Genomic DNA, 22,768 nt, shown 5'->3' with positions numbered 1-22,768 from the left:
GTGGGTGTGAGGGTTTCCTATTTAATATACAGTGGTCAGGGACACCTCACTGAGCAGGTGACAGTGGGCAGTGGTGTAGGAGGAGGACCAAGAGAGAACGGTGTCCCAGAAGCCACATAATGTGTTTCGAGGAGGGTGTGATAACTGGGATAATGTGATGACAGGTCAGCTAAGAAAAGGACTGAGAACTGATTTAGCAGCATAGATGTCACTAGTGACCTTGATGGGTGTTGTCCTGGTGGAGGAGGAGGGGCAAAATCCTGATGGTGTCAGTTCAAGCGAGAAGGGGTGCTGATGCTGGATACACAAAATGTGGTAGATCCATACAGTGGGGTCGTATTCAGCTAAATGCTACTGGGCTGTACACATTAAAATGGTTAAAATGGTAAATTTTCTGTTGTGTGTGTTTTACCACGATAGAGGGGTTGGTGGGGCACACTGGAAGAGAGTAGGTGTGTGAATCTGCTAGGGCTGCCATAACAAAATACCATAGACTGGGTGGATTAAACAACAGAAATTTGTTTTCTCACAGTTCTGAAGTCTGGGAGTACAAGATCAAGATGCCAGCAGGGTTGGTTTCTGGGGAGACCTGTCTCCTTGGCTTGTAGACAACCACCTCACTGCGTCCTCACGTGGCCTTTCTTCTGTGCACACACTGGGAGACAGAGCTCTGCTCTCTTTTCCTCTTCTTATAAGGACACCAGTCCTGTAGGGTTTGGGCTCCACCCTTATGACCTCATTTAACCTTAATTACCTCCTTAAAGGCCCTGTCTCCAAATACAGTCATATTGGGAGTTAGGGCTTCAACATATGAATTGGGGGGCAGGGAGGACACAATTCAGTCCATAACAGAACCGGTGAAGAAGAACCAGAGAATCAGAGACAACCTTCAAAGAATTTTATTATAAAGAGACGAGAATGGGACAGTAATTCAGCGTGGATATGGGTTTAAGAGAGAATTTTGTTTTTAAGATGGGTGGTATTGCTGCACATTGGCATGCTAGCGGGGGTGACCCCATAGAGAAGAACTGATGATGGAGGAGAGAGCAAGATGGTTGCTGGAGTGCTATTCTTGAGGAAGTGAGAGGGGATGGGACTGACTGCATAGGGAGGAAGGGAAGTCAGTTAATGGATGTGGGAGCATGGAAGTTGGGGACAGGTGGCTTTATAGGCAAGGGGAGTGAGGGAGTGCCTTTGAAGGGCCATCAGGAAGAGTCAGCCACAATTACCTTCCACTTCTTATCTCTTAAGGAGCCTTTTGGGGAAGTCTGTTAAACCATGGATTTACAGATTCTCAACCCCACGTTTTGCCTGGGGCCATGGTGAATAATACAAATCCTCTTCATCCCTTTCAAACCTGAAATCAACCCTGGTGCATAATATCTTACCCGTGGTCTGTTGGTTGTTGCCAAATCAAACCCCTGGAGGCCGTGAAGTTGAAGGTTTTTCATGGAAATGTCATGTTTAAAACAGTGTGTTCAAAGCTTCGTGTTCTCCCTGAGGATTTAAGGTTTTGATTTGGGGATGCGGAGCCCTCAGCTTGTTAGGTTATGCCTGTCAGGAGAAGAAGACGGTGGACACCTGTAAGTCAATTACTGCCAAACGTCAGCGGCCCTGCTTTCCATTCCCTGACTGGAATCAAAGCTCCTATGTCAAGAAGCAAACAGGACATTAAAATGACAGAAAATATTTCTTGAACATCACCTATGTGCCAGGCACAGTGCTAAGTGCTTTGCACATATTACCTCGTTTAATCTTCACAACAGCCCATCAAGGGGGCACATAATTGCCCCCATTTTATGAAGAAACTAGGGAACTAGTACAAAACGATGGTAAGCAATGGAGCTGGGGCTCAAAACCAGGTCTGCCTGACTCTAAAATTCTTGGGATGTTTTGTTTTTCTATTTAAATGTAATCAGAGATACAAATGTGCATCATTTTTTTTAACATCTTTATTGGAGTATAATTGCTTTACAATGTTGTGTTAGTTTGTGCTGTATAACAAGGTGAATCAGCTATACGTATACATATATCCCCATATCCCCTCCCTCTTGCGTCTCCCTCCCACCCTCCCTATCCCACCCCTCTAGGTTGTCACAAAGCACCCGAGCTGCTCTCCCTGTGCTATGCGGCTGCTTCCCACTAGCTATCTATTTTACATTTGGTAGTGTATATATGTCCATGCCACTCTCTCACTTCGTCCCAGCTTACCCTTCCCCCTCCCCGTGTCCTCAAGTCCATTCTCTACATCTGCGTCTTTATTCCTGTCCTGCTCCTAGGTTCTTCAGAACCAACAAATATGCATCATTTAAAAGTAAAAAGTCCAGAAAAGCGCATGATGAAAAACAGGTTTCCCACACCAATCCTGATTTTCTCATTCCCCCCAAAACCCACTGCACTGGACCTTTTTAAGGTGCTCAAAAGAGGATGAGTTCAAATCAATTAGGAAAGTTCACTCGTGTTATGGACAGAAACTAAAGAAATATAGTACAATTCTTAGAGGAGATGGCATATATAGAAGTCGATACCAAAAAACATTTTTTTTAAAGAGGGAGCTGTTACCAGTATTATCCATTTTAGAAATTTCTTTAAAAATAAAAATCCAGTGTTTGAGGTCTTATACCAGGTACAGCCATCAGAGTCTTCAAGGATTATTAGCACCATTATATTATATACAAAATTGTGTGCATTTGTTATGTGCTCATATATGAATTTCCCTGGGGAGAGAATCCTTAGTTTTTGTCAAATTCTTGAAGGAGCCTGTGTCCCTCAAGTAGTTAAGCACCATGGCTTTACCCCCAGAACTTAGGTGTTCCAGTAGATTGGAAGAGAAAGAAGGATCTTGGTCTGTATTTTAATGGGAGTAAGAAATGGACCTGGACCCATGAGAAGTGGACCCCAGTGCATGAACACAGGTCCTCTCTGGCCCTGGTCATTGTAGCCGCCTAGGAGTTGAGCAGTCCTTGCCTTAGAAGGCCGGGCAAGATTCCTCTTCTCTCAGTGAGCTTAGACTGGGACCCTCAGGCCTAGAGTTTATTTCCCTTTGACCACCAGGCTTCCCAGAAACTACTGCTTTTCTTCCATGTTACCAAAACGTTGTCAGATCACACTAAAGAAACGGGCTTCCTCCTCCTTGTCCCTCCATGACTCGAGGAACCAGCCAGCCTGGGATGGGCTACAATTTTAGCCCCGTGGCACCTCATGCCTCCGTTGTCCCTGCTAAGGTTCCCAAGCTAATTATCTCTCCTGTCTCTCTCCAGTTTTTATTTGACCAAGAATTAGACTTGGAAACTTCTACCAGCCTTTTCTGAATCTCTGCTCTCTTTTAATTCAGGAGCCAGAGAGGATTATAAAATTAAATCTTTAAAACCTCCTATGAAGCAGTCTGGCCACTGAGATCCATCAACTCACCCATCTCAGGCCTCCCTGCATCTGACCGGGTCCTACAGAGCAGTGGTTCTCAGCCATGACAGTTATTTGTCACTGTCGCACTTCATTGTCCCACTTCACATGTTCTGCAGTGATTCTCTAAGGGGACCGGGGACGTATCTGAATCTTCAGTGAAGGAGAGAATCATTGAGATAGAGACCAGCTTGGTAATTTGAGTCTGGATGCTGGATACACTAGAAGTAAACTCTGCTCAATTCTGAAGAACAGCTACTCAGATGAAGACAGCTGAGTCCCAGGCCTCTGGCTCAGCACCATGGCTTTGGTATCTTCTCAAGATCTATCAGAATCCAGATGCCCACAAGGGAGGCAGAACCCCGTAGCAGAGCTCACATTTCTGCAGACTCTTAGGGGTGGGGTACATCCAGAGCTAGCCCAGCCTTCAGTGCCTGGACAGACAGACCAGTGGGCACTCACCACTGAGGGGCTTGGGTCCTTGGCCAGGGTTGGAGGTATGGCTGGAGCAGCTGCTGGCTGGAAAGGGGGAGTTCCTGGAATAAAATACCTGATAATGAAGTCAGACTGCGTCCAGGGGAAGCCTGAGCAGGAGCTGAGCTACATGCTGACCTCTTCCTGAATAAATCCTGAATGTAATAGTGGAGGAGGATATTATGAAAATGAAAAACGATTGCATTAGCTGTTCCAGGAAGAAATTCACGGGCTTGATGGAATACAAAAGCTAATCGGTTGGCTATTTTTTAAAATAAGTCTGGAGCTTAGAATGGAATATCCCTAATAATTTGATTATTTTGCCATTCAAGAAGGTACACAATGCACAATGCCTGCGTCTTCTGACCGTGTCATTACCAGGGCAGCCCGAGGGGCTCCGTCTGTTCTGTCAGCTTAGTGGGTTGGTCTGTGGGAGCGTATCCAGCTCTGCAGAGTGGTGTGTCCTCAAGGCAGGGTGGATTTGGTGGATATGGTCTAGGGTTGGGGTGGGGATTGGGGGGTAAGTAGGATTTGAACAGGGAGCTAGAGAAAGAGGAGGGGTGAGATCTGCAAGGAGGGACCTCCGCTTTGCCTTCCCTTGGCTCCTGAATGACTATCCTGGTGGTCATTCTGTGCTCCCCCTACCAGCTTTCTAGACGGGCTCTGATGCCCAGAAAAGCAGGTGGCCATTTGTGGTACTTCTGTTCTTGCTCCTGGCGGTGCCTCCTGTGATTGTGTTTTCTGGGCATTCATGCGAGTGCTTTTCAGCTTGCCCCCTCTTCCTTCTCCTCCAGTTTATCACAGTTCAGTGAAGAGAACATGATGGACCCCTACAACCTCGCCATCTGCTTCGGGCCCTCGCTGATGTCAGTGCCTGAGGGCCATGACCAGGTGTCCTGCCAAGCCCACGTGAATGAGCTGATCAAAACCATCATCATCCAGCACGAGAACATCTTCCCAAACCCTAGGGAGCTGGAGGGCCCCATCTACAGCAGAGGAGGGAGCACGGAGGATTACTGGTAGGGGGCTCAGGGTTGGAGGAGGGGAAATGTCACCAACACGCACTGGCGTGGGGGCCAGATGGCCAAGCGAGACCGAGGGAAACACCCAGATCCTCCCACCTCCCACTCCAAGGCACTTCAAGCTGCCAGGATCGGGGGTTGCTGTAGGCAGGGCCCCACCTCGACCCAAACTACTAAGTGCCACTTCAGGCTGCCTCCTTTTTTTACGAGTTCTGAGTGATGAGAAACCATTCTGAAAGATAATGACAGCAATAACAGGAACATTAATGATCTCCAGGAAAGGAAATTTGATCAGGTTGTACGCAGAACTGCCGTTCATCAGGCAGCGGTGTCTCTCAGGCTCCTGTTCGGAGCTGGCTATTGTGAGAAGAACAGTCCTGCGTCCCAGGGAATTTCTGTCTTATTGGGAAGATTTCAGATATGAAGCGTAATTTCCTGACTGTGAGTTTATACAATGATAATTTAATAATGATCTCAGGCATTTGTGACGAGAAAGCGGGGTAAGGTCCATTTTCGGCAGGTTAGGCCCAGTGCGCCACTGAAGCAGGTTCGTCATGACTTCACCTGGAAATAGAGATATAAAAGGAATCCCTAGGGCACATCTTTACTAGACCCTTCCGTTAGACAAATAACAGATTTCCATTTTACAGATTAAGTCATTGCAATCTAGAGAGGCCAGGGACAATCTTTGAGGCCACCCCAGTGGTGGGGATCCCAGCCCTGACCCCTTGACTGTCAGTGCAGGGTACCACCCACTGCCCCACACTGCCCCCATCGTGCCACTTACAGGGTCATTTTCCCAGTAAACGCAAAGACAACTGCCTCTCTCTTTTACTCCCTAACATCCCTTACCTCTTCCTCCTCCTCCCTTTCCCTTCTTCCCCTAAACAGTGTTTCAGCCTGGGCTGAAAGCATAAGCCAGCCCAAATCGGATTCCATCTGAATTCAACATCTGGAACCAATTCAGCCAGCCCCATTGCTATGGACTGAGGTAGGGGAGGACAGGGGAGGTTGCTTACTTAATGAGAGGCCAGTCAGTCCGTGCTTCTCCCTAATCCCCACAGAAGGAGCCTCCAGCCCAAGGAGTGAGGAAAGTGCTATTCATGTGTCTGTGAACATAAAAATACCACTGACATTGCTGAGTTCGGTCTTCTCTGCTGTCCTGTAGATCCCGGCATCTGAGGCTGAGCTGGAGAAATCTAGGCTCACCAGCTCGGAGAGAAAGCTTCCGGTCGCTGACAGATGGCTGGTGGGGACTAGGGATGTTGTTCAGGTCTCAGCCTACTGGCTGATGGGCTCCAGGGAGCTGTCCTTGTGCATGTGACTTGGAGAGTTGGTTTCCCTTGCATGAGTGTTGAAAAGCTGTGGAATAGTGTTCCCGATTCCTGCTTCACCTCCCTTCTCACATATCAAACCGCTGCAGGCTCTGGACCCATTCCAGGACACAGAGCCCCCATCACGGCCTGGTGCAGCAGGGCCCTGGTAGGGCTCACCGGGCACAGATGGGAGGGCACCTTCCTCTCAGTTCTGTCCAAGGTCTTCTCCCAACACAACACCACCAGCCCCCGGCCCCATTGGTTGTGCATCTGCCATTTATTAGCAGCCTCTGGGAAAACCACAAGATTAGTCAGGGCCTGTTACTACCACAGACTGGGTGAGAGGCCAGAAGCACCCCAGGATCAAGAGTAAATGACCTTGGGTAGGAGGGGCCATCTGACTGCTGGGTTCATAGCCACTCAGAAGGCTCCCAGCCTCTCCATCAGAAGAGAGAGAAGTGCCAGCGAAGTGAGCTAAGATGGATGAAGGAGGGGAGGGAGGGGTGGCAAAGGGGGAGTCAGAGCCCAAGTATACTGGAGATGGGCCAGGAGACCAGAACAGCCAGGAAGAGGGAGCACCAGGCCGCTTGGCCTCCCCGCAGCCCCACTGCGCCACGTTTACCAGCCCTGAAACCGGAACCCAGTTTTCCAGGACTGCCTGCGGTGTAGCATGCTGGGCTGCTTCTGAGACCACAGGTGTTAGTGAGGCTGGGGTGTGCATGTGGAATGAGAGAAGCATAGCATTTCAGGGCTAGAAGGGACCTTATAAAGCATCAGCTTGTCTTTACCTTAGAGCCGTGGTTTTCAAAGTGGGGTCCCTGGACCAACGGCACCTGCCTCACATGGGCTGATTAGGAATGCAAGTGTCCCGACTCCACCCAGACCTAGTGAATCAGAAACTCTGGGAGTGGGTGAGGCAGTCTCTTTTTAACAAGCAATCCAGGGCTCTGTGAAATTTGGGAGCTGCCGCCTTAGTGGACGGCCGCAGAAATGAACTCAGAGGTCTGGGGAAAAGTGAGCCTTTGCCCTGCACACCCCTGGGGTCCCAAGGGTTTCCAGAATGTCACCAAACTCATTCAGAGGGTTTTTAGGCCCAGAAAACAGTGAGAAAGTGTGCCCACATTTTCTGATAAAGAGGAATCCCTGTTGATGTTCTCCCATAATGTTCTCTGGGGTCTGGAGAGCCTCCTTGGAACTCTTGCTTCACACGGGGTGAGTTCTAAATTAGTCCCCTAGTTTTTGAGGAACTTTCTAAGAGTGAAGGACCCGTCCGCTGAGGAGGGAGAGGCTGTAGGCTCAAAGGTAGAAACTGAAGCCAGGATGTGGGGTTGAGGGGTGATGGTGCTTCCATAGAACTGCCTGGAAAGTCTCACTTGTTACTACCTACCGCCAGAGGAAGAAACTTTAGAAATGAACAAGGTTTTTCTCTACTTTTCAGGAAGTCAGAACTTCCTGGTGCCTCCTCCCCATGCACTCTGAAGTCCAAGAGATCAGGAGTAGAAATGACTTTCCTAATAACTTCCCTGCTCATTCTCGATTCTCCACCCTGGGTAATTTTAGGCTCCATGAATTCTGTCAAGAACTTGACCCAGCTCTCATCCTCTGCCCTCTTGCAGTGTCCAGCCCACAGCAGACTTTCCTCCCCTGCTTGTGTTTCCCACTCATTTCTATGACTCACCTCCTACTTTCTCACCAGTACTAAACCACAAAGCAGCCAGAGGCATCAAGCAAAATGAGAAAGAAGGAAAGAAAGCACTGCTTTTTAATCACTCCCTCTTACTTCATTGAATCCTCACACAACTCTGTGAGATATATAGACCATTATCCTCGATTTATAGATTAGGTAGCTGAGGCTGAAAGAGATTAAGTAATTGCCCAGGGTCACACAGCTCCCGAGTGTCAGAGCTGGTTTTCGGATCCAGTTGTATCCGATGCTAAAGCCCAGTGTTTCCCTTCCCCCTTGCTCCCTCCAGGAACTAATTCACCTAGAGAAATAGCCCTTGAGGAGCTAAGTTGTTCCGTATTTTCGAAAAGATTTATAAGTTCAAATGGGGTTCCCCTTGTGTCAAGATGTTGTAAGTCCATGTAGTCTCGAGTAGTTTTTGTAGCAGGAGCTAGCCTAGAGAATCCCGAGAGCCTTACATTTCATTATAAGCATCTGTCTGGAGTGTGTGAGCAGGATCTAGAGAGCCTAGGATAGATCCCATGTCCAAGGAAGCTGTGTGAAAGAGAAGACAAGAATTTTGTAAGCAATTGCTGAGGTCCCAGTTACTCTTGGTTCTGTTGCAGTGACAGCCCTCACGGAGAGACTACCTCGGCTGAAGACTCAACCCAGGATGTGGCCGCAGAGCACCATACAAGTGATGACGGTACGAGGCCCCACTTGGAGTCAGTGGGACTGTGGGGTGGTGAAGCAGAAAGGAGAGATTATGTATCCTGTGCTCCTGATGACCCTTCCTGCCCAGCAGTGCCCTCAAGACGAGCAGGGAGCTCTCCTGCCTCCCAGCTTCACTCCTTCCCTTTCTTGGAGAGACAGCCCACCTTCTCAAACAGAGTGGTCTCTGTATTAAACCAGAGGTGAAGAGCTAGACCTCAGCCCTTCACCCTTCTCGCCCCACCTCACTGCCCCTCGTCCACCTCCCAGCTCTTTGTCTCGTCTGGCTGTCTCACCAGCATACTGTCAGTCCCTTGTCATGGCCCAGACTCCTGCCAGGTAGCTGGAGACCAAAGTGAAGGAGAGCTCATTTGAAAAACAGAGAGCCCAGGGAATAGTGAAGCTGGGTGCCAAGAACCCGGCAGAAGCAAGCCAGAGGGGGATGGGAATCAGGACTCAGAAACCACATGCTCTCACGCCTGCCGACTGGAAAAATTGACCCTTTCCAAAGCACAGACATGCGCTGCGCAGCCTGGCGGGTGTGCGTCAAGAGCTGGAATGCGCAGCTGTCGTCCGTGGGCCTCGGCGGTGCCCATGATTTATTAGGGTCTGTCCAGCCAGCACATTCCCCCTCCTGCCAACAGTTCTACACCTCCATTTCTGGATCGCTTGGGCTCTGGAAGTCTCAGCAGCTGACAAGGGGCCTCAGAATTTTCTGGGCACAAGAACAAAATGGCACAGACTGCAGTGTTCCCTGCTCCCTGCCTTGCTATGAATTCTGCAATCCTAGGCCAGCTTTTAAAGGAGAAAAAAAAATTAGGATTGCTGCTTTGGCTCTTAAGGTCAGATGGATCAATATGATAATTTACCACACAATGGGAAGGGATTTGGTGAACCAAGGAAATTCGTATTTGATTAGAGCCTACGTGTGCCCAGCACTGCTAGAGGCTTTATATGTCTTATATCTTAATCCCTAGTGAAATTGATAGAGCTGCTATTTAATAGTTAAGAAAACTGAGGCCAGAGAGGTCGAGTGACAAACCCGCAGCTGTATGGAACTGACATTGGGATATTTAGACAGGCCCCCTGTAGTGAAGTCCCCAGCCCTGCCCATTCAGGAGCAGACCCATCTGCCCCGGCTGTCTAGGCATGGTCTTGTTTGTAAGTAGCCTTTCTCTCCACTACTCAGAACATCTGATTTTAGCCCCGGGTTCCTGATCTGTGGGTGCCTTCTTTTTGCTCTCTGACCTCTACCTGCCGCCCAGAACAGATAATGACAACGATGGCAATAATAACAGTGGCTGACACGTATGTAGCACTTACTGTGGGCCCACACAGTTCTGAGCACTTTTACAAATTGTTATGTGTTGACTCCTCACACCAACTTCCTGAAAAGGGCACTATTATCATCCTCATTTTATAGATGAGGAAACGGAAGCTCACACAAAAGTAAAAATACATTGCCTTTGCACACCCCTTCTAATTTTTCAAATCACTTACATGTGCATTTTTCCATGTATTGACCACAAAATATATTTCCATATTTTGCTCCTTGGAAAGTTGATTGGGCAAGTTATTTTCTCTTTATAGAGACTAAAAGCTCATGTTCTAGTAGGGAGAGTGGATAATGTAAATAAATTATTCAAAGTACAATATGTTAAGTGTTCTAAATTAATGGAGTTATTTTATAGTCAGAAAGGAAGTAATGCTTACAAGTACAGTATGGCATAAAGAGCTATGGAAACACCAAGGAAGTTACTAGAGGAAGCAGGTGATGTTTGAGTTGTGATTCAATGTGTTTCATCAGGCAGGTGACAGAGAGAGGGATTCCGGGTGGAGGGAACAGCATGAGCAAAGGCAAGGAAGGGCATACAAGTGCTTTCAGGGGTTTGCACAGTCTGCACGGGAATCACCTGCTTTATAGATCATCTGTGACTTATTTTCACACTAGGTTATCTTCCCACCACTGTAAATTCAGTGAACTGGACTCTTCCACCCAGTTTCCTGAGTCTGTGAGTCCCAACAACACGTGTTTCCTTCTTTTCCACCCCTCTCAGAGTGTGAGCCCATCGAGGCCATTGCCAAGTTTGACTACGTGGGCCGGACAGCCCGAGAGCTGTCCTTCAAGAAGGGGGCATCCCTGCTGCTCTACCAGCGGGCTTCCGACGACTGGTGGGAAGGCCGGCACAATGGCATCGACGGACTCATCCCCCATCAGTACATCGTGGTCCAAGACACGTACGTTAGGCCCCCTGCACCTTTAGGGGTCCCTGGCCGCACTGTGGGAGTGAGACTTTATTTCTGGAGCCCAGGAGGATGAGGGAGACCAACCCCTAGGGGGCGCCGACACAGTCCTGAAGTGTCACGGTTCCTTTGAAGGGCCCCCAGACTCAGAGACTGAGTGGAGAATTATTTTTTCATCTCTCCACTCTCTACTCCCCTGCCAATCACATCTCCACCACCCTCCCCCACCCCCAGTCATTTTAGAAACTTGCCAGCCAGCGCTCATCCACATTTATACCTGATGAGTGATAATGAGGGGTTATTATTTGACCACTTATATTTTCTTTCTGGAAAGATCAGGTTGGGAAAACATTTTGATTTCTCTGTCTTTTTTTTAAACAACCTGATGGCACTTTTCCACTTGCAAATGAAAATGTTGAGTTCATTTTCTAGTAGAAATCTAGCTTAAGCAGCCTTGTAGAAATAACCCAGTTCATTTAACCCAGATGAGGTTGACTTGGAGAAAGACAGGGGAGAGGAGGGGAAAGGATATCGGGGAACAAAGGGAACATGGACTGATTCCAGAGAGACTTCATCACACGGGCTGTAGGTTGGTTCCTGCTCTTTGAAGCAATGTCTTTGGATCAGGAAGGCTTTTCCCCGTGGCCCCTCAAATCTGCCTCCCTGCCCCATTGCCCTGCCTCTGACCCCGACTCCCTCCCCTTGGATACGATGCTGTCAGTGTTTTTAGTCCTTCCCTTAATATTATTTTTTAAAGGTTGATATCCTGAATGAGTCTGCACCCTCCCAGCCTCTCCCCGGCTCGTTCTGCGGGGAAATCCTCCCTCTGTTGATAACATCGCATACCTGGTGGCCATCTGTGCGTGGACAGGACCCTCCCAAATTTAGCATTATGACTTCACTCCAGGACCGAGAGAAGATGAATTGTGGGGGAGAAGGGGCTTTCTTTGTCATCAGTAGCCAGAGGGGCCGGGAGAGCCGTGGAGAGACCTGGGACCGGCTTGGACGCTCTAAGCGGGGCTAGATGCGCTACGACAGAGTGTGGCGGTGTCCTGCCTCAACGCCGGCATCTCCAGAGCCACGGCAGAGCTGACTGCCCTTGCCCAGCTGTGCTCGGGACCTGAGCACATAAACAGCCACCTGGACCTCCTGCGGGAGGTGGCCCCGGCACAGCTGCCCCGGGAAAGCAGCGAGGGGTAGAAGGCAGACACCTCGAATCCAGGAGTCCCCTAGCCCAGCTTTCAGAGGATCTGAGGACCCCGCAGAACTCAGCAGGATTATTTATTTTTATTTAAATGACCCTCCAAATGCTCGTAGCTTTCCTTGCCTCCGCTCCCAGAGCCCAGCCAGGCGTCGCTGCTGCCTCAGAACCATTGCGGGGTCGCGTGTGTGTCGGGGGGGCCATCTTGCCGATTTAACACTGCTTTTTGTGTTGTTGTTGTTTTCCCCTCCTCCCTGCCTGCCTGCCCCTTCTCCCCCAGCGAGGACGGTGTCGTGGAGAGGTCCAGCCCCAAGTCTGAGATTGAGGTCATTTCTGAGCCACCTGAAGAAAAGGTGACAGCCAGAGCGGGGGCCAGCTGTCCCAGTGGGGGTCATGTAGCCGATATTTATCTTGCAAACATCAACAAGTAAGCTCTGCTTTTCATTTTCTGCTCCCCTGAATGACTTGCGACACCCCGCCTCACCCTCTGGCCTAACTGCCCTCTCCATCCCTGTGCTGCATCCCCCCACTTCCCGGCCCGACAGCTTGCATGTGCTCGTGGCTGCTCCAAGGTGGACAGGGCCAAGGAAACATCCACAGGCCTCGTCAGCAGGCCCAGGTCTCCGGCTAGCGGCCGTCACGCTAAGGACGGGTGTGCCCCTCTGTCCACGCAGCGTATGTCCGCTCAGACCTTCCTGGCCATCTGACTGCTGAAACTTTGGCCAAAGCTGTAGTCACTTCACGCAACTTGGTTTTGTACTGTTTCTCAGAGGTGCCTTCTCTTTTCCAATTCTGACTCAAATAATAATCTTTGATGTCTTCCTTGGCCCTTGTCTGTTCAAAGATCCGAAGTCTCGTGCATCTTCTACCAGGTTCACGTCACCCCAGATGGTTTATCTAGATATCACGTGTCTGTTTCTCCCTCATCCTGCATTCGCTCCCCTGGAGGAAAGGAGACCACTACCCCCACCAGCCCCCCCAAGGAAAGCTTTGTCCTGAGCTCTTTCGTCACTGTCTAACCCCCCAGCTCCCTTTTCTCTTGCCCTTTCACACCAGTAGAAATAATTTGCCATTTTTTTTCCCTATTGCTTTGGCCCTGTGTATTATCCTTCCCTGTTAGTCCCTTTGCAGATTCCCACTTCTGTCCAGCAGGCTCGTAACTGTGCCCCCCAGCTCTCACAGTGGCTGTTAGCAACATCCTGGGGTTTTAACTCCACCCACACCCGATCTGGCCGTCTAGAGGGATTCCACGCCTGTGTGCTGCTGCCTCCCCTAGAGACATTCAGGTTATTGGAGAACTAATCTCATCTCAAGGGGCCAGACACCAAGCCCCAAAGCCTACAGACCTCTTTCCGCCAGACCCTGAAACTTGGCCCAGTGCCAGCAGGATGACAAGCCCCAGGGCGCTCCCGATGAATATGGATTGGAGATGATGTACAGTTTTTATTCCCCTCTGGCTTTGGAGGAATGAAATGATTTGCACATTGAAAACCTGTTAACCGTAGCCTCTGGACACTGAAACTGGAAGGAGAATAAAAGATGCTTGTTGTTTTTAAACTGCACCAGGTCGCCCAGATCTCTTGGCTTTTTTCCAACCAGAGGGTAGCAGGGGGAGTGGTTGGGGCACATGTTTCTTTTCCATCTCTTTCACCCTCTACTTAGTAAAGTAGCTGATTCAGCTCACTTGGTCAGTGTAGTTACAATTTCAGTCAGATGGTAAGAAGCATCAAGGATTTAATTTATTTCCCTCCAGCATAGTGCCCTGTTGGGGGGGCCAGCTAGTACAAAGTTAACTGTGGGCTAATGACATTTTCTTCATTATTTACAAGTCTACGTTAATTATAAGCCTGTAATCATAAGGTTGTAAGCCTGTAATTAACCCAGAAACCAAGGCGAGGTTGGTGGAGAGAGAGTTAGCTAATTAGTCGGGTACATATTTTTAAGCCATCATATATTTGTTGCCATTTGTACAAAGGAATTGTAGACAGTAATACCTTGAATAGTCAAAAGAGGAACATCTGGTAGAAAGTCAAGGCGGTTCCCGTGAACTCCTTGGCTGGTGGTATCAGGATGGGGTCTTGGAGGACGTGGTCTGCCCAGACGCCAGCTGGTCCGTGGGTGAGCAGCCGCCCCCCGGGATGTCTTGCCCTTAGGACTACTCGGCCTTCGAGCCACACCTCCTGCCCCACACAGCTCTCCTCCCGAGCTCCTTCTCTCTCCTGAGTACCCTGGGTTCTCTCTCACCCCTGGACCTTCACATCTGCTGTCTCCTCACCTGGTCGACTCCTCTCCCTTTGAGACTCAGTCCGAAGATTTCTTTTTAGGAAAGCCTTTCTGACACCCCTGAATTCCTCAGGGCTGAGTTAGGTGCCCTTATTCTGTATTCCCGAGGCAGTCTCAGGACACAAGCTGCGCTTGGATCTCCCACCAGGCTGAGCTCCTTGAAACCAGGAACTCTGTCTTCCTCCCTCTATATCCCTGGGGCCGGGCCCACACCAGCCACTCCATAAATCTGCCTCCTTAGCAGTTTGGGCCTTGTAAGTCAGCCCTCTTCACAAGAAGGAAAAAGGAAATCAGCAAGGAGTTATTAGGGTGCAGCCTCTCAGTTCAATTCCACACGTTTACTGAGCGCCTCCTGTTGTGCCAGGTACGCGTGCCGCTTCTTCAGGGACGAATAAGGTGATCCCTGGCCTCAGAGCTCACAGTCGGGCAAGGTGAATACCACAGAGACAAGTCACTAAAAAGTGGTTCCGTAGATGCACTGAAGGAACAGAAGGGGAAGTGATCAAGTCTGCCTGCCCATGGGGGAGGGAGGGCAGGGAAGAATTTGCAGAGGAAGAAAAGTCATTTCAACTGGACCTTATAAGACTCTGCAAACATCCTTTATCCACTGGAGAGTGGCTGACCCCCAAGGCTAAAGCTGCTGAGCAGGCAGCCTCACGGAGTGGCTACTGTGTGCCAAATCCCGAACCGGGCCCCGGGCATGTATGATGAGGAAGACCTCCGCAGTGGCCCTGCCCCAAGGACCAGCTTATCTTCAGGTCCTACCCCTTCCCTTCTTCCGTCCCCAACTCCCACCTCAGCCTCAGTGGCCCTTAGTAGATTCAAGTTCAGAGCTGCCCGGCTGCCATCCCAAACCAGAAGTGTCATTGCCTCTTAGATTAGGTCCTATAGTATCTGATTCCAAGAGATAATGAAATTATTCAGCAGTGGGCAACACCCATATGAATAAGATTCTGCCATACCATTTCATCTGAGAGCTTTAGTGGTCTGAAACAGATCAGCTCAGAGCCAGGGTTCAGCCCAGTGCTGGGTGACTTAGGGTCACGTAGATGTATTTCCACCCTAGAAAATGCACAAACGTGGCCCAAACTCTGCAGCATTGCAGCCTCTTGAAAAATATTCTGTTCCATGTCTGCAGAATAAGCAACAACAGCCTCTTGCCAAAGCCCAAAATAATTAGTCTTGTCAGTGGACTAAGAAACATGCTAAAATTTGGAATAGTCAACTCTCCTCTTACCAGCAACTCCCTACCTCCTTGGTGATGGTGAGACTTTTTCTCCTACCTGGGGTCTGGGGCCTGCTTTCTGTTCAGAGCAGGTAACAGAGGGTACCTTTTCATGAATCTGTCTCCCATTAGAAACTTTTGCTTAATCAGACATTTTTCCTAACAGCACCTTACATCTTGAGAACTCAAAGCCCACGACCACCAAGTAAGTATCTATTTCTCCTTTGCCCAGGTCGGGGGTGGCAGGGAGACAAAGACATGGAGAAAGCAAGGGAAGTTGACATAGGAGAGGACATGCTCTGTGTCCTCTCCTTCCAGAAATCCCTGGGTGCCAACATCTGCCCCTCTCTCAGTAATCCTAGCTTCCTCGGAGCCAGGGCTCCCTGATCACACCGCCCTTTCTGTTTGTCATTGAAGGCAAAGGAAGCGGCCAGAATCTGGGAGCATCCGCAAAACATTTCGGAGCGACGGCCATGGGCTGAGCAGTTCCCTGACTGATTCCGCCTCCCCAGGGGTGGGGGCAAGCTGCCGCCCATCTTCCCAGCCCATCCTGAGCCAGAGTCTCCCCAAGGAAGGGCCAGATAAGTGTTCCATCAGTGGGCATGGGAGCCTCAACTCCATCAGCCGCCACTCATCCCTGAAGAACCGGCTGGACAGTCCACAGATCCGGAAGACGGTGACAGCAGGCAGGTCAAAAAGCTTCAATAACCACCGGCCCATGGACCCTGAGGTCATTGCACAGGTAACTGGGGGCTCTTGGACAAATAGCTACCACAAGCCTACACTTGTCACTGCTGCTTAGTGCAGCCCGTGCTCATTATGACGGCACTTGAAAGAGAACGGTGCTTTGTACATTATACACTGAGTTCAGGGACTGTTAGACAACTAGACCCGACAAGATGGCTTTCCAAGAAATTTGTTGATCCCTCTCTCCCCAAAAAGAACTTGAAGACAAAATAAAAGAAGGCAGGCTTCTTACTCATATATGGGCTATTTGTAAGCCCGTTGTAATTTTTAAAGCCAGTAGTTACAGATTGAGTGTTTCTGATAGAATCCATTCAGCCCAAGTTTTGAATCTTGAGACCCTGGTAGATTTCAGTGAAGCTGCCCGAGTGGTGAGGATCAGAGGTAGTTCTGGCCGCATTTTCATATCAATGTGCCATCCCCATCATCCCTGAGGCTAATCTCTGGTCCCTAGTGATAGATCAATGATCAATCAACAATCTGCTCCTGGTCTTGAAGGCCCCAAATTACTCTGCCACTGGGCACTCCGGTACCAGAAAGGTTTCCAGCCCAAGCCTCCAGAGGCAGTGGAGATGAGCTCCCTTGCTACAGGGTCTTCCTTCCATGTATGCATCACACTGACGAGTCTCTGTTTTCCATGAAATATTAGAGATCCAACCCCACCTCTAAAAATACGACTCTCGGGGCCACTCCAAGCAGTTCACTCAGACGTCTCTCCCAACTCTATAATTTTCATTAGACCAGGTAGGAACTAAGGACTCATCGTTGCCCTTTTATGTCTCAACTGAGTTGAGATTCTCCTCACCCCAACTTCCAGGGTAGAGGCTGGTGTGGCCTCTGTTGGCTTAATCGCGGTGCTCTGCTTAGGGATGGTGTACCTGGCAAGCACAGTATTAAGCTACGGGCCTGAGATGTCTTGCTTTGCTAGCCTTCTGTTTCTGTGCCTCTCCTTAAGCTCTTGGCTGCAATCTGCCTTGCACCACGGGAATCCTCCCAGCTCCCTCTTTGGCCAGGTGTTAGGAACGTCAGAATAGCTACATAACTGGGACAGACTCTGGCTGCAGAGCGGGACTGAGGAGGGAGATGGAGTTCTTTCTGCACAATTTTAAGGTTTGAGAACAACAGAGGGATGAGTGAAATTGAACCACTGTCAGCAGAAAGCATGGATTACCCTGTAGGGCAAAGAAGCCTTAACCAGGGGCCTTTGCTTGAAACATGCAGTCTTTCCATGTGAGTTTAATCCCAAGGGAGGAGTCCTGCGGTGGTCTGGGGGTGCTAGGCACAGTGTGTGGAGAGGTGGGGAGGGATCTGGGAGGTCTCCCTGGGAGGCAGCTGGCTGCATACAGAGGGTCTTTGGTTCTGCCTTGAGCTCCTGAGCTAGGACTGCTGTTTCCTAAGATCTGGAGTATTCCACTGTGAAACTCAAAGGAGATTCACCTATGTGGACTCTGGCTCCCCCTCCTGGTCACTCCTTGGTCCCCTCTCATGGTGATGGGTGGAAGGAAATGGCTTCATCAAGATGAACGCTGTGGATGGGGTGGAGCGGGGGCAGGGGTGGGGGGGTGTCCTGATGGATCCTCAGGGCCAGGGCTCTTGAACCTTCCCTCAGTCCTTGAGGAGGAAGGACTAACCCTCTTAACCTTTGGCCTTTAAAGTCCAAGATAACAAAGATCATACTTCATCTGTACCACTTTTTTTAAGAATTGTTTATTATGTACAGTTTCAAACAAAAGTAGAATATGAATCCCAAGAACTCATGACCAAACTCCTGGCCACTCTTAGTTCATCCACCTTTCCTGTCCCTGCTGGATTACATGTCATCTCATCCATAGATACATCTGTGCATGTGTCTAAAACCTGAGGGCTCTATTTAAAAAGCATCTCAACCACTCTGTCTAAAGGGGAAAAAAAAACCCTCATGAGAATGAAAGTCCTTTTGCCCCCCTTTCCTCCCATTCTGAACATCCATATGTTCAAAGATTTTGGCCAAATAAAATCATCTGGACATCTCCTTACAGTTGGTTTCTCCATGATTTGGCCCAAGTTGTTGAAATAGGACCCTGGGGGCTTCTCCCTACGTGAGCCTCACTCTCTCCTTTCTCCTGTCCGCAGGATATTGAGGCGACCATGAACTCTGCCCTGAACGAGCTGCGGGAGCTAGAACGGCAGAGCAGCGTCAAGCACACCCCGGACGTGGTTCTGGACACCTTGGAGCCCCTCAAGACCTCCCCCGTGGTGGCCCCCACATCGGAGCCCTCCAGCCCCCTGCACACTCAGCTCCTCAAGGACCCCGAGCCCACCTTCCAGCGTAGCGCCAGCACTGCTGGGGACATCGCCTGCGCCTTCCGGCCCGTCAAGTCTGTCAAGATGGCGGCCCCAGTCAAGCCGCCAGCCACACGGCCCAAGCCCACTGTCTTCCCCAAAACAAATGCCACTAGCCCCGGTGTCAACTCCTCTGCCTCCCCACAGCCCACTGACAAGTCTTGTACTGTCTGAGGGATGTAATTTAATTGGTCTAGACAAGGGGACTGGAGGGACTGACTGTTATTAAAATCTTCCTATTTAACTAGCTTGGGGACTTCAGTTGAAAATTAGGTTCTAAGTTGTTCTTGCAGGAATTAGCCTTCCCATCACCCAAAACCTTGAGAATGAAGCCCTCGTTATCGCCCAGCCCTCCCCCACCCTTCCCGCTACCCTCTGCTTCCCCCAGTTGTCGTAATCCAGCCAGCTACAGTACATACTGTTCTTAGGTTAGCCAGAGATAGGTTTTTTCCATTATCAGGTCACTGTGAAATCTGGCAAGGCAAGTCACAGGGCCGTGGGCTGAAGTCTCAGTCCCCTCAGACACAGGGGATGCCTAACCAGATGGTTGGCTGCTGACGGCCAGCTCTCAGTGGCATCTTGTTTTGGGTACTGAATATAGAGAATCATATACAGTTCATTCTCTGTTTTACACACACACACACACACACACACACACACACACACACACACAAGTTTTTCTAGTCTCTGGCATGTGTAGCCTCTCCTGGTCCTAGATAGACCGGTCTCTTTGTAAGCTATTGTGGCAGTTCACACAGGAGCCACCAGGGGTCTCTGTTTCCGTTACAAATCTCAACTCTGTCTGGGCCAGAGAACCTAGCCTTTGAAATCTCTCCACCGTGTGAAATTTAGCAGGATGGGACTCAATCCTGTAAACTGTTTGGGGTTGGGGGCTTTCTCTCTGTCTTCTTTCTATTGGTGTGAATTGATCATTGGTGTTTGCTTTTGCTCTCCTCCATTCTCTAGAACTACAACCCAATCTTCTTACAGAACTTCTAAAGTTTTTCTGAATGTATAGACGTTTCTCGGGTTCCTATCTTTGTCTCTGATGGACCATTTTCCATTTAAGACATTTTCCTGTATAAGACAGTTTTATAGTTGGTTGCTTTTAGGGTAAAGAAGCTTAAGACAGTTTTATTGTGTTTTTGGCAGGTTTGGAAAAGGTAAGAAATGGGTCCTTCCTCCCACTTTTTTGGGTACTTAAGACATAAAATTCATTATCCTATTAAAAATTAAATTCAGCTTTGCTAGTCCTAAAATTGTTCCCAAATGAAAATGTATTCTAAGTTTATCCCCTAGTTGGGTTATTCTACAAGGCCTCTCTTCAGGGACCAGCGGGGGCTTAGGGAGCCCTAGTTAGATTAAAGAGAGACATTGCTCCTTAAAACTGGTCTTCATTTATCCAGACAAGGACAACTAAGAGAACTCTTCGCCCCACAGGCTTTAAGGTCTTTCCAAGGCCCGAATCTAAGAAAATCAAAAATTGGATGCTGAATATTTTGGCCTTCCTTTGGCTGTTTTTCTGGTTCACCTCCAAAAAGCAAAAATAAAACCCTTGTCTGCTTTAATTTGCTTTCCAAATCTGGTGCCCATGGTCCCAGCTCCCCTAACATCATGCTATCCCAGGAGGACCAGGGCTGGGGGCAGTCAAACCCCAGGCTCATGAGTCTCAGACAACTACTTGAGTTAAAGCTGAAACTCATTCCTCTTCTCTGTTTTCTGGTTAAAGCTGTGCTTTTTGCCTTATTTTCCACAGTTTAGGAGAGATAACGGGTTGCCATTCAGATAGGAAAATCTGAATTTTCTTATCTTTGACCCAGAAAATCCTCTTCAGACCAACATTTTGAAGTTGGTAGTTGGCTCTATGGAAAGCGGTAGGATTTTCCTCCTTTTGTGTGAAGGAAAAGAGAAGCTTTGCAGGAAGTTGTTAGTTAGGAAAGTAACCTGCAACACCAGGAAAACCATACCAAGAGCCAGGAGGGAGAGATGAAGAACTCCTTCAGTGCGTGTGTCAACCTGTGAGAGGCAACCCACAGTCCTCCGCATTCTTGGCTTTTGTTGCTCTGTTTAGTGGCCTGTCCTTGTCTGTCACCTGGACTTACACAGGTCCTGAGCCAATAGGGGCCTTTCATACCCAAGGATCTGCTTCCTTGCTGGAAATGAAACCCTACCCTTCACTTGACATTCCTTTTGATCCAACTGGTCAAAATTGGTGCCCATACCTGCCCTTTTCCTCTTTTTCCGGCACACCCTTCTCTAAGAAAGGAAAGGCAAAGCTCCTTAATGACAACACCTTGGGCCTGTTCTGTTGCTCCTGCCTTGTTTCTCTTTCAGCCCAGTACATGACTTGCATTCACCATCCCCTCGGTCAGTGTCCATCTGCTGATTTGCATCATGAACTGGACAGTGTGTGAGAGGTCACCTGCTACCCCCGCTCTGGGAGCCGAGTTGTCTTCCCCTCTCTGGTGCTCCTGACACCTGTGAGATGGTCCTGTCCAGAGGACTAGGAACCCTAGGAGGAGAGTCCTTCTCGGCAGAGCTCATTGCAATCAACTGGAATCGAGGTTGCACACTGTGATTTTTACACCGAAAAGCCAAACGGAGCTGGCCACCCAGGGCCTAGGGAGACCAGTCTTCCTCAGATATGCTTCCTAAACCAGCATGATGCTTCGAAGAACCCCAATCTGCCCCTGGCGCCATGGATCCTTTTCCCGGTGTGGACTCTGATGGTCAGTCTTTGGGAAGCAGAGGTGGGGCGGGGCTACCAGCATCCCAATTTGGAAAAGAGGAGTTTGCAGCCAGCAGCCTGTAAACTGGAAACACTGGTCTCAGCCAACCTCCTCAGGGTGCCCTGGTTTCTCCCCAAAGAGATGAGGAGAGATGATGCCAGCAACAGGATGAACAGACCACTGGAAGGGCTGGTGTATATGTACTTCACGTTCAGAAGAGAAGTTAGGTCTTCCAGGGAATTGCAATGTTGTGGCGTCTGACTTGTATGTCACGTTTGTGTAAAATGGTATATTCTTTAAAATAGTGTTGATAACTGGAATATTGTATGTATGCTTGGAGATGCTTTGTGTGAACCTAAGACTGTCACTCAACAGATGTTGGATTGGGGAAAATCCAAAGCACAACTTCGAAATAAAATACGTTTTTAGGTTTCGATGCTGCAGTTTATATCCCTTCTCCACTCCCTGAAATCTCCAATCCAGGAGTCCCGCTTCCCAGGAGGGATTTTGATTCGTCTGTGGTTACGGAGCCCTGCCTGGCAACAGAAGGAGAGTTGGGGTGACCTCAGGAGCCAACCATCTTCTCCCTCCCCCAGCAAGACACAGCAGAGGTGCATTTAGAATGTGGATTTTTTTCCCCCCCAGCATTTTCACTTAGCCCATGTGTGGAACCTAAGAGATTGTGTAGCAAGTCTTCCCGCTCACCATTGGGCAGTCTGTTGCCATGAGAACCATTTCCTCCCCAGAATCCACCTCCCCTGTTTTCAGTGAGGACTGTTCTCATTTCTGTCACTAGTCAGATTTCCCCATTTGCAGGAGTGGAGCCTGTGCAGTTGCTTGGAAGCTTTGTCAGCCACAACTGAGGGTGACTGAAGGTTTTATTTCTTCCACAACCAAAGCCCTGGGTCCGTTCTGCCCTTGGCAGCCCCCTGCCTCTGGAAGCAGAGCTTACCCGTGTGTTTGTGCTGTGGGTGTTGAGTACAGGGGTGGGGTGGGAGCATACTGAGAATGCTTTCTCTCCCTTAGATTTTGATTCTAGCAGATCATATATTCGAGGGTGAAGTTATTCAAAGGTGATCGTTTGAAATGCATCCTGGAGCCCCTAGGGCCCACACTTAGGTTTCATGGGCTTATTCTAATACCAGAGGCCCCTGGGGTGGATCAAATCTCTCATACCCAATGTTCAGTGGTAATACAAGGAATCCTACCCCAGACACGTTACATCCTCTCCTTAGGTTTGCCATTGCCATCTGTTATTTGTATATTTTTTATTCCACTTTCTCATGCCCTTCTAATGTGTCATCTTTTCTCCCTCCCTCACTTTATGGTAGAGCTCCAGCTTGATCTTCTCTCGCTGGTCCCTTGGTCTTAGCTAAGTCAAAGCTGAGGCTTTTCTGCCACCCTGTGCGGTGGAACGTAGGTGACGAGCTGT

At 49.2% G+C, this 22,768-nt stretch overlaps 1 protein-coding gene across 9 annotated transcripts in view; it reads left to right on the top strand.

Moving 5' to 3' along the window:
- SRGAP2 (SLIT-ROBO Rho GTPase activating protein 2) overlaps nt 1–21,772 on the top strand; it is a 234,957-nt gene extending 213,185 nt beyond the window's left edge. For 4 of the 9 annotated variants that reach the window (XM_082350165.1, XM_082350163.1, XM_082350168.1 and 1 more), the window contains 7 exons: nt 4,671–4,895; nt 8,504–8,583; nt 10,646–10,826; nt 12,314–12,460; nt 15,708–15,746; nt 15,959–16,283; nt 18,398–21,772. In XM_082350165.1, the coding sequence (XP_082206291.1) occupies nt 4,671–4,895; nt 8,504–8,583; nt 10,646–10,826; nt 12,314–12,460; nt 15,708–15,746; nt 15,959–16,283; nt 18,398–18,781 (1,381 nt within the window). In that variant the 3' untranslated portion in view covers nt 18,782–21,772. The other 5 variants (XM_082350167.1, XM_082350166.1, XM_082350170.1 and 2 more) reach the window with 4 other exon arrangements.
- The last annotated feature ends 996 nt before the right edge of the window (nt 21,773–22,768 follow it).

The sequence above is a fragment of the Balaenoptera borealis genome (assembly GCF_965194805.1).
Source record: "Balaenoptera borealis genome assembly, chromosome: 1".
NCBI classification, from domain to species: Eukaryota; Metazoa; Chordata; class Mammalia; order Artiodactyla; family Balaenopteridae; genus Balaenoptera; species Balaenoptera borealis.
This window is presented reverse-complemented; position numbering and strand designations above follow the sequence as displayed.